Raw genomic sequence first — 17,849 nt, forward strand, 5'->3', positions numbered from 1 at the left:
AACTGGGCAAATGCTGTGTGTGAGAGTTAAGTACAAATAAACGAATAAATAATTCGTTATAATGATGAAGCAAGCAAGCAAGCAAGCAAGCAAGCAAGCAAGCAAACAAACAAACATGGAAAGGCTTAAAATTATGAAGCAGAATCTGGGGGGAGGGCATCAGCTGGCGGCCCAGATCTCCTGCCCCTGCTCCTGCCCCCTTGTTTATTTATGTAGTATTTTAAAAGCTGTTTGTAGAGTAGTTGGGCACAGCACTTGTGAAACGCCAGCCACCCACCATCTTAAATTCTATGCAGAGTTGTGTGTCAGGCGGCTAGCACAGAATAGGGCCATCATAAAGTAAACACTAGAACTACCCTGGTATCTGAGAGAAGGCACCAGTTACTGTGGAAATAACGCTGCCACGCTGTGTGATTGCTTCCATGTCCCCCTCATGCCTGCTCAGCCTGCATAAAATGAAAACCTATTCTGACAAATTCACCGCAAGCCTGCAGCTCTGTGAAAGGAGCCCTTCCAGGCCAATCCTATGAAGGCAGAAAGGGAAGTTAACATCTGCCTTTGTTTACCACAGTGTGGCTTTTAATCCCGGTTGGTGATGTGGGTGTAGAAAGAAAGGGAGTCAGCTGCCTGGGAAAGGATGGAGAGGAGGAAAAGTTGCCAGGCAAGGCAGGCAGGCAGACTGAAGCAACTTGTGCAGAAGGGGAAAGGTCACAGCTCAGGGACAGAACATCTGCTTTGCATGCAGAAGGTCCCAAGATCAGTCTCTCAATGGCATCTCCAGGTGGGGCTGGGAGCGATGCCCTGCCTGAAATCCTGCAGAACTGCTGCCAGCCACTTTCCCCACTCATGGGGAAAAGAGGAAATCTGTTATAGAATAATAAAAAAAGCAAATGTAAAATGACCAATCAGGTGGGCAGGGAGGAAATGGTGGTTTGGCAAGGGGTGGGTGGGAATACAGGTGAAACTCGAAAAATTAGAATATCATGGAAAAGTTCATTTATTTCAGTAATTCAACTTGAAAGGTGAAACTAATACAAAAACCTGGCGCATGGCACCAATCCATCTCATCTGGAACGGCCTCGGTCCAGTATACCTGAAGGAGCGTCTCCACCCCCATCATTCTGCCGGGACGCTGAGGTCCAGCGCCGAGGGCCTTCTGGCGGTTCCCTCATTGCGAGAAGCAAAGCTACAGGGAACCTGACATTCAGAAGACATCTGAAGGCAGCCCTGTTCAGGGAAGTTTTTAACGTGTGATATTTTACTGTATTTTTGGTTTTTATGGAAGCCGCCCGGAGTGGCTGGGGAGGCCCAGCCAGATGGGCTGGGTATAAATAATAAATTATTATTATTATTATTATTATTATTATTATTATTATTATTATTATTATTATTATTACCAAGTGCCTACCTATATCCAGAAGGATGCATGAGTAACAATACGTCACACTTTGGATTTGGCAAACTTGCTAAAAAAAAAAAAAGGTGGTTACAAACGTTGTAGACATTTGTATGTGCCTATGGGCAGACACAGTGCACAATGATGCTTTGATAATAACAACCACACACACACACACACACACACCACTCATCTGACTGGGTTACCCCAGCCACTCTGGGCGATAGCAGTATTTAAGGAAATCTGATAGCTTAGGGCTCCTTATAAGAGGAGCACAGAACCTGCAGCCCGTCATGTGTTGCTGGACCACAACTGGCTGGGGCTGATGGAGTTGTGGGTCCAGCAACATCTGGCAGGCCACAGGGTCTCTACCCCTGCACTGAAAGATTATTCTATTCTGACAGTTTTCCCAGACAACTCAGTCCCACAAGCCCAAACTGAACATATTGCCTGGCTTCCCAGCATTTACCAACAACTACAGATCATGCACCTGACTTGTGACATTTTAAGTCTTTGAAGTCATTACAAGGTGCTGTTGCAAAACGGTACTGCTGTGTTTCACTCCCAGACAGGTGGCTGATTCCAGGTAGGTATTAATTGCAGAATCAGTGCTCCTCATGCCTGCAATTTTATTTTATTGCAACATCCAGATTAAGACACTGGCACCAGAAATCCAGTCAGAGTTCTCTCCCACCCTCAGTTTAATATGTAATTAAACAACATCAGCACCTTCCCCCCCCCCAAACCCTGTTTGTGATATCACAAAGACCCATTCACCCTGTCTGTTAAGACAAAACTCTCAGAAGACTTCACAGATCTGCTGTAGCCTTAAGAGTCCTATATCAGCAGCAAGATGCCAACTTATCCTCAGTGGAGAGGTAAGGATGTACAGGTTTAGAGAAGGTGGTGGTGGGAATGGGTACAAGTAGCAATAAAACGGCAAACGCAGAAGCCCCAGATGAGACTTCCAATAAGCATAGTGGCAACTGCAGTACTTGGGAGATAATATAATCACCCCAATTTTGCAATGCTAATTAACACCTGCAATGGAAACGGAAACCAACCAGGCCAGTATTTAAGGACATCTGGGGCAGAGTTTAATCCTTTACTTTGTTGCCGACACCACATTTCTGGACTGGGAGACATATGTCGGTGAACATCCCCACCCACTTGCAGGACAGAAAGCAGCACATTGTATTTCAAGGCCTGGTTTTTAAAATGCAGTACATTCTCACTTCAGTTTCTCTTCGGTCTACATCTTCGTATTTGCCACCAGCGTGGACGGCTTTAAAGGACAAATTAATGCTGCGTAAGGCTATCAATGGCTACTTGCCATGAGACCTGTGTAAGACCTCCCTTGTTGGAGGCAGCGTGCCTCTGAGCACCAGCACTTTTGGGATCACAATTGGGCGAGGTATACAGGGCTGGAGCTGTTTAGAGCTTTAAAAGTCAGTCCCAACACTTTGAATTGAGCTCGGAAACATAATGTGAGCCAATGTAGGTCTTTCAGGACCAGTGTTATGTGGTCCTGGCAGCCACTCCCAGTCACCAGTCTACCTTTTGTATTCTGGATTAGTTGTAGTTTCTGGGTCATCTTCAAAGGTAGCCCCACATAGAGCGCATGGCAGTAGTCCAAGCGGGAGATAACCAGAGCATGCACCACTCTGGCGAGACAGCTGCAGGCGGGTAGGGTCTCAGGCTGCGTACCAGATGGAGCCCTGGACACAGAACTGACCTGCGCCTCCATGGACAGCTCTGAGTCCAAAATAACTCCCGGGCTGCACACCTGGTCCTTCAGAGGCACGGCTACCCCATTCAGGACCAGGGAGTCCTCCATAGTAAACCTGGCTGCAACAGCACTCTCCCCAATATGCAATTCCCAGCAACTGGTATTTAAAGGAATACTGCCATCAACAGTGGGGGAAGAATACAGCCACACTGATTAAAACTATTGATAGCCTCGGGAGTAGTGTTGTTTAATGGTTAGAGTTTTGAACTAGGACCTAAGAGCCCAAGGTTCAAATCCCTACTCGGGCACAAAGCTCACTGTGTGACTTTGGGCCAGTCATACTCTCAGCCAAGCCTTCCTCACAGGATAAAATGTGGAGGAAAGGTTGGTTATAAATGCAATTAAGCAACATATGTCAGGGTTGGGTTTTGCGCTGGAGTCTAGGCTGAGCCAGTAGTCAGGAAGAAATTGGCAGCCCAGCACCAAAGAAGAACCAAAAGATATAGTCAAGGGGCCTGGTACAAGGTTAAACTGGGAAGCCATAGGAGTCAAGGATGCAGGAATACTCTTGTACTGCAAGCAAAACCCAGCTGGAATAAGAAGTCCTTCCTGTCTAACACAATCCTTTGGCCAATGTGTGTGGCCAGTCAGGCAAGGGTCTGAAGATACTTCCATGAAATGCTGCTACCTGCAGTTCAAAGCTTCACCACACAGTCCAGCTACACACATATCCAGCAGCCCTGACACAAAAAGACAACTGATCACATTAAGCATATTGTGTGCACTGGCGATTTATTAAGGAACTTACAGATATGAATCTCTTTCCAGCTGTGATGGGCAGTTATCTCAGTCCCAACTGTAGAGTTGGAAGGGACCCCAAGGGTCATCCAGCCCAACCCCCTGCAATGCAGGAAACTCAACTGAAGCATCCAGGACAGATGGCCAACTCTGCTTAGAAACCTCCAAGGAAGGAGAGTCCGCCACCTCCTGAGGGAGACCATTCCACTGTCAAACAGCTCTTGCCATCATAAAGTTCTTTCTAATGTTAAGTTGGAATCTTCTTTCTTGTAACCTGAATCCAGCGGCTTGGGTTCTAGCCTCCACAGCAGGAGAAAACAAGCTTGATCCATCTTCCATGTAGCAGCCCTTGAGATATTTGAAGATGGTTATCGCATCTCCTCTCAGTCTCCTCTTTTCCAGGCTAAATGTACTCAACTCCTTCAACCGTTCCTCATATGGCGAGCATGCCCAAAGTCCAATATGGGGGCCTAATCCGGCCCCTTGGCTGATTTTATCTGGCCCCTGTGGCAGTTTATTTATTGGGGTTAAATCCCCCCAAAAAGCTCAAGAAGTTCACTTCATCAAATCTGGCCCTCTTTGAAAAAAGTCTGAGCACCCCTGTGATATATGGCTTGGTTTCCAGACCCTTGACCATCTTGGTCACCTTCCTCTGCATGTGTTCCAGCTTGTCAACATCCTTCTTAAACTGTGCTGCTAAGAACTGGACTTGGCCTTGTGCCTCTGTCCTTGGTGGAGACAAAGTCATGGGCAGCATTCTTCATTCCTTTCACCCAAAGGCGGTTTGTAGAGAGAGATCAACCACCCTGGTAGCCCAGGAGTAGGCAAACAATAGATGATTTGCAAATATCTGTAGTTTCAGCTGTATTCACTGCAGCAACAAGCCCCACTGATGTAGAGCTAGAGGTCCAATGGGAGTAAATATCTGGATCCTGATGCCACCCTGGTTTAAAGCCCTCTTCGTCCAGAATTCACCCTGTAGCCTTAGCTGAAGGGGTGGAGAATCTTAGACAAAGGAGCATAATGTGATACCACTGGCCACCACCCCCTAGGCTGCACCTCACCAGCCCTGCCCTGAAATAACCTTTCATGTTTTTACCTGACTGAAATGTGTCCTGGAACTGTGTTAACTAATGTCTCTTGCTTGCCTGGGTGGAGACATGTGAGGCTGGAATGCAGAGTATCTTGCAGCGGTCACATCCATCGATCCGCCCACTTGCCTCTGGCGTCGCCTACCACTGGAACGGGTTGCCCATGACAAAGAGACCTTTGGCCTGCAAAAGGTTCTCCACTGCTGCTTTAAATTCACCCGGCCTCAGTTCTGCCTGTGACAGGAGTGGGGGGACGTGCCTAGTCCACTGGTCAACTGTGAGCTTTCGGCACACAGGGGCCTTTTGAAGCCCCTTTCAGAACACTATTTTACTCAGTGCTTTGAATGGGGCTTCTGAAGACCCCTGCAGATGATAAAACAACCAGTCTTTAGAGGCCCCTCTCAAAGCACTATCCGGCACTGCACTGGGAAAGGGGCTTTGCAGGCACTACAGATGAGCTGAAACATGCTCTTAGTATGTCCCACCCTTACTGCACCATCTGACCTCAGGTGTCAGGAAGATGGGCGTAATCAGGACTGCAGGCAGCAAATATCCCAGCCCTGGTCTATCAAACGGGAATATGCCAAGAATCCGCCTTGCTGGGCAGCTGTGCATTTATGTACAATCCACCATTTAGCGTTTCAGGCCTCTTCTCCGCCGGAGTTTTCAGGGTTTCAAATTTCCTTCTTCCCAGTGTTTTCACTGCTGTTTAAATGACTGAAGAGGCTTTGTGTTTTAAAACACTGTCTTACCATTTTAAATCGTCTGGTTGGAGTGGCAGGGAAAATGCAGAACATGCTGCCAACTGAATTAATAAACTTTTTGCTTGGCCAAACCGTGGCTGCTCAGCTGATCCAAGGCAAGCTGTGGTTTAACTTCTGAGACCCTAAATCTACTTCATCTACTGCTTCTTCAATGCCTGCCAGTGACTTTTCCCCCATTTTCCCCAGCAGAAATTTACTCCGGAATTGCTGGAGGTGGCAGGATACCGATTTCGTGACGAAGAGAGTCTATGGTTTGCTCCCAGCGCTCCTCGTAATAGAAATTCAGGATGCAGTTGACGCTACTTCCACTCCGAACAGCCCATGGGATGAGCTCAGTGGTCAGAACACGCAGCTTCCTGGATGGACGGAGACGGAAATCCAAAAGTTATTTATTGGTTTGTTTTGATTCCATTCCTGAGTCGTTTCCCACAAAATATCTTGAAGCAGAAAAGAAATTACCATAGATTCTGGCATATTAGGCGACTGGGCGTATAAGATGACTCCCCAAATTGGCAGCTGCCAATCTGGGGGGTTGACTTATACACCCAGTCGCCTAATACGTGGCAGCTTCGCTGGGCAGTGGCAGTGGGCAGCGGTCTCCGCGCCGGGAGGACGCTACCCGGCGAAGCTGCCCAGTGATGCTAAGCCGGCTTCGCTGGGCGGCTTCCTCCCGGTGCAGAACGGAGCCTGCCACCCACTGCTACTGCCCAGCGAACCCATACCCGGCGTATAAGATGAACCCTGACTTTTTAGAGGATTTTCTGGGGTTAAAAAGTCGTCTTATACACCGGAATCTACTGTACCCAACATAAAAAGCCAACTACAAACAATTCCATGTGGTGGCGGGGAGAGAGATTCAATTCAGAAACAGCCTGGGGCAAAGGTCTCCCCACAGAAAGGCTCTGTTGAAAAAGTAAGGTCCTTGATAGGCACCGGATGACACCTGCCTAATAACCAGGTGGGGAGGGTGCTCTGAAGGTTAGGTGCTGCCACGCTAAAGACCTGATTACAGTCATACCTCAGGTTACAGCCACTTCAGGTTGCGTTTTTTTGGGTTGCAGTATGCCGAAACCCAGAAGTACCAGAACGGGTTACTTCCGGGTTTCAGCAGTCGCGCATGCGCAGAAGAGCTAAATCGCACTTTGCGCAAGCGCAGAAACGCCGAATCGCAACCCGCGCATGCGCAGACACGGGTTGTGAACGTGCATCCTGCACGGCTCACGATCGCAACCTGAGTGTCCACTGTACTATATTGCACAGAACAGACTTCCTGATACGGTGGCATCTGCAGGAGGACCTCTTTGGCTTGCTGTGACAGGTGAACTGAGGATCTGAGGAACGATGCCTCTGAATACCTCCTGTTGGGGAACAACAGTGGGAGAGAACAATGCGTCACGTCCCTACGGGGCTTCCCATTAGAGCTCCTGGTTGGCCACTGTGGGATATGGGACGCCGGATAAGATAGGCCCAGCAGGGCTCTTCTTACATTAAAAATTGCTTAAGTAGAACTTCCTGTGTGAGTTCAAAGTAGACTCAGGTTCCTTCTTTAGTTGACTTTTTCCCAAACTAGGAAGTCCCCTGTAATTTTCACTGCCCTTTTCTGAATCTCCAAACATAAAGGAGTTGATTGATCTGAGGCGAATGTTTGAAGGCCGGTCCAAGGCTTTCTGGCCTGACAGCCACACTACAGTGGAACCTTGGTTTGCATACGTCTTGGATGACAAACACGTCAAACTCGGAAGTGCTTGTCTTGGTTTGTAACCATTTTTTGGATTACAACCCATTTTTTTTGGGTTACGAACAAATTTTTTTGGGAGGCCCCATTGGCGGAAGCGCGCCTTGGGTTACAACCTGTTTTGGTTTACAAACGGACCTCCAGAACGGATTATGGCTGTAAACCAAGGTACCACTGTGTCTGTTTAGCAAACTAACAATGGACAAAATGTTTGCATGGAAGTTGCATTTAAAGGCTTCTCAACATACCAGGCGTTAAGGCGGAGTGGGCCAAATGCTGCTCCCAGAATGCACATGGGCAAGCCAGTCTGGACTGCCTCAAACCACTTTACCACGACTTCCCCTGAGAAAAAGCACCAGGAGATAAAAGAAAAGAAAATCTTTGTCACAACCTAACTATAAAGCTTTTAAGCCAATGGCGTGGCCTAGATTTCATTTGGCTGATAGGTGAACGGAAACACCCAGGCAACTTTGGACCAGTTAAATGTCTTCCTGAATTCTAAGGCTTCGAAATTTCAGAAACAGCAATGACCTGTTCGGATATTTCTTTGCATCCATAAGGGTCAGATACTAGTTTGCAGCAGGTTTCATGAATTTTGCAAAAACAACGACATTTTTAAAATTACATTTTAGGAATGTGGGAAGCTGCCTTAGGGGAGGCAACATGAGAATCTGACCCATGACCCATCTAGCTCATTGCTGTCTACACTGGCTGGCAGGGCCCCAAAACAGTGCCTTGATGCCCACCAAGGCCGGGCCATTTTAAAAAAAAGTTTTGGGGGCTTTTTTTGGGGGGGGGGGATTGGTGGTAGTGGCCTGTTCTTTAGAGACAGGTGTCCAAGCATCCAGAGATTTTAAAATAACTACTAGGGTGCTGTCGGGGCCTTGAAGGAGTTCAAAGCCCTTCTGCAATTTCAGTCAGGCTTCTACAGATACAGTAAAGAAGATAAAAGGGCAAATCTCTGAATGACTCATGGCCTGCCTCCTATAAATCCAGAACATTTGTGTTTAATGGCTCAGGGTTGATTGCACAATGCCCCCATCCTCCATAGCCCACATTTCCTAGCCCTGCTCCAGTTCTCCTCTCCCTCTGGCTCAACCACCCCAATGACTCATGACATGGTTGGATCCTGAAAGTAGGTGAAAGGCAACTGCCACCCAATCTGTGAACATATTAATGCACAACCTGTGCCTGCTATGTGCTTCTTAAACGGTGCCAGAAGGTTGTGGCGGATATTGCTTCACACATGTACCATTTAGGCAGCAATCCTAGAGACACTTAACCTAGGAACGAGCCCCACGGGAGTCATTTCTGAGCACGTAGATTTGTGCTGCTACTCTCTGATTTATTGCCAAGATACAAGCAGTAATTAGCCTCAACCAGAGCCAGGGCCTTTTCAACTCTGGCTCCAGCCCGGTGGAACGCTCTGTCTCATGAGACCAGGGCCCTGCAGGATCTGATTTCTTTCCGCAGGGCCCTGTAAGACAGAGTTGTTCCACTTGGCCTTTGGCTTGGAATCAACTTGATCCCCTCCCCCCTTTCCTTTTTCCTTCTGTGATGGAACTCCTATTTGGGGACTTCCCTGGCTTTTTTCTGGCCCATTTAGGACCAGTTGGATAGCTGGCCTTGGTGAAGACTTGACGTTTTCATCCCAAAAAAAGTTTCTGATTTGAGTTCCTACTGAAATGAGGCTGCATTTTAATGTTGTATTTTTATCGTGTTTTTGTTGTATTTTAATCAATTGTTTTTAGCCACTCTGAGCCCCGTCTTGGCTGGGGAGGGCGGGGTATAAATAAAATTTAATAATTAATAATAATAAGTAATGCTTCTTCTTGCGGATATGACACCCAATATTGTAAACTCTTACAACTGATAAGAACACACAATATAAAATAAACTAAAGCAGGCAGAGGTTATGTTGTGACCAAACCAGTGACCAGAACTGCTTGGGAATTACACCTGACCACGAGGCCATTTGTGAAAGTGGAGGAAGTGATTTAACACCTTGCTTATTAGCATAAATAGCAAAGGGGCTCCTCTCTCCTGCCTATTGCTCTCTGTCACTTTCTCCACAGATGCTGATCCCCAGATTCTACTTCACCAACTTCGTAGCGTACAATGAATTGTGCTACATCCAATGCCAAGCAACTTACATACACACACCTCCAAGTACGAAAATGCTTAGATCCATGTGGATAACTGACCCATATTGGGACAAAAAAAATCTTAATTCTCAACTAGTTCTCGAACGGTTCTGTTTTCGAACATTTCGGTTCCCGAATGCCAAAAACCTGGAAGTAAATGCTCCGGTTTTCGAACGTTCCTCAGAATTCGAACGTCCGACGCAGCTTCCGCTTGAGTGCAAGAAGCTCTTGCAACCAATCGGAACCTGCACCTCGGTTGCCAAACGTTTCAGAAGGTGAACGGTCTTCTGGAACGGGTTACATTCGACAACTGAGGTTTGACTGTACACTGATGAGGGTATGAACAGGCAGTTACTGACTAGGAACAAGATATTGAGGTAGTAGCAGGTAATTTAATGAAGGCACTGACTCAGTGTGCTGCAGCTGTGAAAAAGGCATTTTCCACAATAGGGATCATTAAGAAAGGAATTGAAAATAAAACTGCTGCTATCGTAATGCACTTATACAAATCTATGGTGCAGCTGCATTTGAAATACGGTGTCCGGTTCTGATCACCTCACCTCAAAAAAGAACTCTGTGGAATTGGAAGAGGTTCAGAAAAGGACAACCAAAACAGTCACGGGGCTGGAGCGGCTCCCCTATGAAGAAAGCTTGCAGTGTTTGGGGCTTTTCAGTTTAGAGAAAAGGCAGGTAAAAGTGAAATGACAGAACTATGCATTAGGCATGGAGAAAGTGGGGAGGCAGAATCCCCCCCCCCCAATAACACAAGTCATGTACACCCAATGAAGCTAAATGTAGCTAAGATTGTTGAAAAACTTTGCAGGAATGGTTTTAACCTCTTTTAAAACATGTATCTTATCTTATTTTCATCTTTTTGTGCACCGTTTTGATGACCCTAGGTTGTGAAACAGTTTCCAAATTTGTAAAATAAAGGAAAATAAAAGTGATGTAGTAAACAGGGTGACCAGATTCAACTCAGCCATAAGAAGCCTTGTCTCACCGAGCATATTGGTGGGCATGCCAAGAAGGGTGTGCATCAGATCATGGACCTCTCTATACCGCTGGACCACATAGGCCAATTCTTCATCATCTACAAACTTAGGAGGCATCCTGGTGTCTGGAGAGATTCTCTGCCAACCAGGAAAAAGAAAAAGTAGGCTCATGTGCATCCACTACTAAGGAGAGGTTGCAGCTCAGTGGCAGAACTTTGCATGCAGAAGGTCCCAGGTTTGACCCTTGGCCTCCCTGGTTAACAAGGAGCAGGTGGCAGCAGAGCAATGGCGAAAGACCCTGGAAAGATGCTGCCAGCCAGAGCTCTGTTGCATTATTAGTGATTAACCACTGATATTTTAATATATGATCTTTGACATTCTGCCTTTGGAGGTATTTCTAGATATGTGTACACATGTATGCTGACAAATTCGTATTATTCTAGGACAGGGGTTGGCAACCTAAGGCCCATGGGCCACAAGGGGCCCACGGGGGTCATTTAACCGGCCCACAAGCCGCCCCCCAACCGAGCCGCCCGCTTGGTAAGTCCCCACGCACTGCGCTAAACCAGCGTGGTGCAGGGACTCGTTTTCATGGCACTGGAAACAGCACCTGCACAGATGCTAGAAATTGCGCCTGCGCAGACGCCGGAAATCGCATCTGCACAGACGCCAGAAATGGCGGGCACGGGCACACGTACTCACAATCCAGCCCACAGAGGGATCTCCACTGGAGTGAACCGACCCAGGCAAGGTAAACCTTGCCAACCCCTGTTCCAGGACATTGGCACCCACTGACTCAGAGACTGAAGACACTGAGGACATTTAATGGAACATCACAGGATCAAAAGAGTGTGTTTTTGGGTGGAAGGAGAGGGGATTTCTTATCTATGTTTTCTATGCTTGGTTGCATTTGTAATGATTATATATTATTATATTATAATTATTATATTTACACACACACACACACATATATATAAAGCAATAAAAATTACTTTTCTGAAAACAGAAAGAACACTAAACCACTTGACATCAAATTTGGCCTGTGAGGCTGATCCAGAGAAAGACCATGGAACCAAAAAGGATCCCAACCCCTGCTCTATTGGAAACCCAGCCTTAAGCACTACTATACTCACATTATCGTCCAAAAACCGGACATACTCTCGGCCAAAGGTCCCGTCTGGAAGCCCCCGAAGTCCACGGATATCTAATGTGGAGAGGCGTATCCGAGGCCGTTCTCTGCAAGGGAAGGCAAATTGGACGATGGCTGGCTTAGCCTGTGAAATCCAGAGGGTTAGCTGACCTTTCTACAGCCCTATAGTTCTATTAAGGCACTGAAGCATGTAATGAGGGCAAATTGCCATACCTTTCTGTTAGGAATCTGTGGCCTGCCAGATGTTGCTGGAATCCCTCTTCCCAAGCACCCCAGCCAGCATGGGAAATGGTCAGGGATGATGGGAGTTGGAGTCCACTGGTATCTGAAGGACCACAGGATCTCCCATCCCAGCTTCAAGTAATTCAGAAATACTGAGCTTGAGCACAATCCAACTGCATCTAAATCCCACCAACATCGATGGCAAGAGCTGAGAGTGCAACCCTTCAGGGCTTAGCATTTAAAGTTATGTTTTATTGTTAGTCTCTGTATTGGATCAGGTTAAAGATGTGTGTTCTTTGCTGTATATTTTATCGCTGTAAACCACCTTTTGCATAGCAATATAGAAAGGGGGTATACAAACTGAAAGTGAAATGAAAGTGAAATGGCTGGATCCATTGCACAAGTACAAAAAGCCCCATGGAACTGATTCCTAAGTTAGGTGAATGCACAGGTTTGCAGTGTGAAATGCAGTAAATGTAGCCATTAAAACAAAATAAAAATCCAAAATCCATTTCATGGCAATACTTTTATTAACCTAGATCTCGCAAGCCAGTGTGCAGTTACTGTTAGTATATAAAGCCCTTAACAACTTGGCACCAGTTTACCTATGAGTTCTCCTTACCCCACATGTGCCCACTCAGCTCTTAGATTGGCAGAACTGGCGCTACTACAGGTGCCACATAATACCTGCTCCACATTTGTAAGAATTCAAATGCTCTGTTTATCCATCCATTTATCAATCTATCACCAATCAGTAGATATTAGAAAGACGCTTGATCATTTAGTGTGGCAGCACCTACACTTTGGAACTCCCTGCCTATTGATATCAAGCAGGTATCTTCACCAAACTCTTTTTGGCGCCTGCAAACCTATCTGGAGGCTTACAAAGTCGAGGTAATTTTAATCTGTTTTAGTATTTTAACTTTTGCATAGTTGTAATTTTTTTCTTGATATTATTGTTTTATCTTTTGTAAAAAGCTTCAAAGTTGTTGTTTTTTACAATCAAGTGGCATATAAATTCTATGAAAATAAATAAATAAATTTCACCCCCCCCCCGCAACAGTTGTATAGCAATTCTGCAGCAACTGAGCACAGTGCTCACTAGGCTATCTCTTTTTAAAAGCATAAACACTACAAATGAGGAGTGTATTTTAGGACTGCAGACTTAAAATCCACAGTTATAAATGTGTGCTTAATGTATGCTGAAGGCGAGTTACTAATCCTCATATGTGAACTCAAATATGAATAGATGTCCCCAAAGGGTACTAATCTCTGTAACTTAGGGGTGGAGAGCCTGCAGCCCTCCAAATATTTGCTGGAGTCCAATTCCCATCATCCCTAACCATTAGTCATGCTGGCTGGAGCTGATGGGAACTGCAGTTCCGCAAGAACTGGAGAGCTGCATATCCACGAGCCCAGATGCGACAGAATCTCTTCCCAGCTACAGACTAAAAACAAAGCAAAACAAACACACATTCACATACTGTAGGATCCGATATCCCTCTGGGTCATTCCTCATCTTCTCCCTGAGGTTTCTCAGAGCTAGGTACCCTGTTGTCTCCCCAAGGACGGCCACCATATCTGTAAATGGAGCCAAACAAGAGAGGAAGACAGTGAGTTAGCAGGAACAGAGCTCAGGACAAGTCACAAAACTCACCGGAATGAAAACTTGCAGAGCAAATGAATGAATTTGGTATAGCAATGACATTCATCAACACAACAGCCTCCAAAGAGCCACCACTTTTAAAATGAGGTTCAGTGAGCATGTGTGCAATAATGGGACCCATGAAGCCCTTCCTGGCCAGCCAACAGGAGAGGAATAGTGGCAAATCTGTGTATGCGACGGAGTCATGGCTGTTATTCCACATGGACTGCTAAGGGCAGGAATTTCACTGAGAACCTGGCAGAGCAGTCTTTGCCAGCCAAGTTCTCTCCAGATGTTTTAGACTGTAACTCCCATTAGGTCCAGCCAGAATGGCCAAGGGAGTTGTCGTCCAACATAACTGCATGGGGGATCAGGTTGGCAGGTTGGTATAGAGTTTGACTGTGAGAAAGAGCTATGTTTGATGATGATGATGATGATGATGATGATGATAATAATAATAATAATAATAATAATAATAATAATAATAATAATTTTTATTTATACCCCGCCCTCCCCAGCCAAGGCCGAGCTCAGAGCGGCTTACAAGCAATAATAAAAACAAGTTAAATGATTACAACTTAAAAACAAAATTAAAAATACAACATTAAAATATTGAAACATTAAAATAAGAGATAAAATAGAAATTTAGCCAGCAAGTGTTGGAGAAATTTTTTAGTACTGCTAGGGAGGCATTTGCAGACCCCATGCCCATCAAAGCTCTTACGTGAATTTTGGGTAAGATGTTGATTCCTCTGTTCCCAAGTTGCTTAAAAGCATTAGGGTTCCCAGGAGCTGACAGCTCACCAAAGTACCTCACCAAAGACTCTTGAGTAAGCTTAGTAGTCAATGATTAAGAGGAGAGGTCCTCTTGTGATTCAGGAACTGGTTAAGTTGGAGCAAGCAAAGGGTAGGAATAAATAGACAGTTCTCCAAATTAAGAGACGTAGAATGTGGAGTCTCCTAAATATCAGTATTGGGACCCATGCTTTTAAACTTGATCATATATGTTCTGCAGGTAGGGGTGAGCAGTGAGGTGGCCAAGTCTGCTCATGATACTAAATTGTTCAGGGTTGTTAAAACAGGGAGAGATTGTAAAGAGCTCCAAAAGGCCCTCTCCAAACTGTGTGAATGAGCAGTAAAATGGCAAATGTAATTCAGTGCAAACAAGTGTAAAGTGATGCATTATGAAAAGCAACTGAAAATAAAACTGTCAATAACATACTGCCCTCAAAGAAATCTATGGTGTGACCACATCTGGAATACTGTCAGCTCAGCGGGTGGGATTTTAGGTTCTGTAGAAGTACAAAAACCCCACAACAACACAAAAACCGCTCAATGAGGACTGAATGCTCAGTTAGCATGGAATGTGGGCTGCCAGAGGGAGTGGGGGGAAACCCAGAAAACTGGGGCTATTGAGGGGGATTGGAATGGAAAGTCCTGGGGGAAAGTATGACTGTCTCGCATCCAGAACAGGAGCACTCAACACTGTTTTGTTATCGGGGGGCCCTCTCCATCCATGTATACCCGTCAATTGAGGACAGCACTTCCTGATTCCCCCGGAAAGTACACAAGATACGTGTACTTCGCTTGCTAGCAAAACTAAATGCACACCTTGCACAAAATGGCATGCCCCAGCTCACCATGCCGGTAGGGATTGTAGAGAGCCATGAACGCTGAGCCAGCTGCCAGCAGGCCTTTCTGCAGAGGACTGGTGGGGATGTGTCCTGGATACAATGGGTAATATTTTTCTTCTCCTGTGGTGCTGTCAGTGGCTGATGGCTGGTCAGTATGGCAGAGGAGACGTCCCGTACCTGAGGAAAAACAGCCCAATCAAAGGACAGGGATGAGCAAGGTGAACAGCTGATCTTCCTTTGTCCTATTTACTGATGCTAGTGGCAAGAAGCTAGTGTGACCCCTCAAGTATCACCAGAAAATAAGGATAAAAGCAAGCACAGATTGTTAGAAGAGCTTACGGTTTGGGTGAATTAGATTGAATTGCAGTTTCTGGAGTTAAAAGGCTTTATTCACGAAGGAACTACTTATACACTGAGATGAAAAAGAGAAAATAGCAGACATCTTATCTCAACACATTGGGAGAGAGAGAGAAAATAGGCTCTGCTCTCTAGGGATGGAGTTAACCTAGACAGAGAGGCTACTAGCAAGGAGTGGTTGGATCACTGGACAAACAGTAATATAGAATTTATTCTGTGTTTGCCAAATTGTTGGGATTTCTGTCATTTTTTTTTATTTTACTGATGTGCTCTATATTTTGGTATATTGGTATACTGATGTTTAGAATATTTGCTGCAAGACTCTTTGGGCGCAGCTCATTGTGGAAAAGTGGCACAAAAGTTAGCGCAATCAACCAATCAACTTTAAAATGTCATCCCCAATGTATATCTAAAAGGGAACAACAACAGCTTCAATACCCACATAAGAAGAGCCTGCTGGATCAGGCCAATGGCCCATGTAGTCCAACATCCTGTCCTCACAGCGGCCAACCAGATACCTCAGTGAGAAACCCACTATCAGGACTCAAACACAAGAGCCGTGATTTCCAACCAATGGTATTCGGAAGCATTCCTGCCTCCAACTGAGTAACTAGAACATAGTCATGATGGCTGGTAGCCATCTATAGCCTTATCCTCCTCCATGAATTAATTCAGTCCTCTTAAAGCCATCAAAGTTAGCCATTGCCACCTCCTGTGAGAGCAAATTCCACGGTTCAACTATGTGCCAACTATGTGCCATGTAAAGGCTTTCCTTGTACCAGTCCTGAGTTACAAGAGGCAGTTCTGGAGTTACAAGAGGGAGAAAAGTTTTCTTCTCTCCACTTTCTCTACACCTAAAGGTACAGCTTCTGGGTCATGCGGCCAGCATGACTAAGCCGCTTCTGGCAAACCAGAGCAGCGCACGGAAACACCGTTTACCTTCCCGCCAGAGCGGTACCTATTTATCTACTTGCAATTTGACATGCTTTCGAACTGCTAGGTTGGCAGAAGCTGGGGCTGAGCAACGGGAGCTCACCCTGTCGCAGGGATTCGAACCGCCGACCTTCAGATCGGCAAGTCCTAGTCTCTGTGGTTTAACACCCGCGTCCCTTCCTAACTTCATAGCAGGATGTAATCTTAGCAGGGAACAGAAAACAGGGACAGCTATGTGTGAAATGAGCTGGGGGTGAGTGGGAAAGGGAAGAGGCTCAGGACTACAATACCTCAAGGACCGTCTTTCCACATATAAACTCTAATCACCATGTGAAGCCCTTCTTCATGTACTCTCCTCCACGAGATCGGGAGAACGGCAATATTGAGAATGAACCTTTTCGTTTGTGGAATGCTCTCCCCACAGATTCACCTGGTGCCTTTGTTACATAGGTTTGGGAGCGAGGTGAAAATATTCTGCTATAACCATATATTTGGCCGATTAAACAATCTATGGCCTTTTAAAAACTGTTTGTAGAAGGAGTTATTGCTATTGTTTATTGTTGTGGTGTGCATTTTTCGTTTTACACTGTAAACCGCCCTGTGATCTTCGGACGAAGGGCAGTATAGAAATCTAATAAATAATAATAATAGAGGGATAAACTGCAAGTGCACTTGCCTCTGATCATGCAGAGATGTACGGCTCCTCTCAGGTCCCCTGCAAGGGGCAGCAAACTTCGGCTCCTCCTGGGTAGCAGCAGCAGCGCCAGAGCCATAGCTAGTTTTGCTTTATTCCCTTTTTGAACAAAAACTAAGGCAAGGATCCCAAAACGAAACACGCATTACCTTCTGCGGCCGGCAGGAGCTACCCGAATACTGCTCCTCGCAACCACCCACCCCTTCCCGCCTTACTCCCTGGTCTTCTGCGCTGCGCCTCCTCACGCCACTCGCCCCTTGATCCCTCCAAAACTCTCCTTTCTCTGCGCCTTTCCTATCTTCGCAGCAGCTCTTGTTTCCGGGAGGGCTGCATTTCGTGAGGGACTCGCGAGGGCGGCGCCCACCGTGAGCGACGTGCGGAGGTTTCTGCGTATCCCCTCCCTAGTTTCGCAGCGGCGCTCGTTTCCGAGAGCGACGGCTGCGCTTCGCGAGGCGCCTTTGCGAAACACGGCGCGGAGGCGTTCTACGTGTCTTCTTTCCGCTTAGCGTCGGCGGCGCTTGTTTCATGACGCCCCCAAGATGGCGGCTCCGGGGGACGTGGTTGG

General features: G+C 46.3%; 1 protein-coding gene and 1 long non-coding RNA gene across 2 annotated transcripts in view; one reads left to right on the forward strand and one right to left on the reverse strand.

Annotated features, from left to right (window-relative positions):
• LOC310698651 overlaps positions 1–17,849 on the forward strand; it is a 77,144-nt gene that overhangs the window by 34,411 nt on the left and 24,884 nt on the right. The window lies entirely within an intron of this gene.
• Positions 3,901–17,836, reverse strand: COQ4 (coenzyme Q4). Its single transcript, XM_083486038.1, has 7 exons — positions 17,267–17,836; positions 15,307–15,477; positions 13,506–13,602; positions 11,783–11,885; positions 10,658–10,787; positions 7,762–7,855; positions 3,901–6,134 (listed from the first exon to the last, which is right to left on the reverse strand). Exons 1-7 carry the CDS (start codon positions 17,361–17,363, stop codon positions 5,972–5,974), a joined length of 855 nt encoding a protein of 284 aa, XP_083342164.1. The 5' UTR covers positions 17,364–17,836; the 3' UTR covers positions 3,901–5,971.

The sequence above is a fragment of the Podarcis liolepis genome (genome assembly GCF_965112155.1).
Source record: "Podarcis liolepis genome assembly, chromosome: Z".
Lineage (NCBI taxonomy): Eukaryota > Metazoa > Chordata > Lepidosauria > Squamata > Lacertidae > Podarcis > Podarcis liolepis.

Excerpts from the sequence above, each read along its gene's own strand:
- COQ4 (XM_083486038.1), bottom strand. The coding sequence starts at position 17,363 with ATGGCTCTGGCGCTGCTGCTGCTACCCAGGAGGAGCCGAAGTTTGCTG. Across the intron at positions 15,478-17,266 it reads ACATCTCTGCATGATCAGAG|GTACGGGACGTCTCCTCTGC; the intron begins GCAAGTGCACTT and ends GTTTTTCCTCAG. Across the intron at positions 11,886-13,505 it reads GAGGGATATCGGATCCTACA|AGAACGGCCTCGGATACGCC; the intron begins GTATGTGAATGT and ends CTTCCCTTGCAG.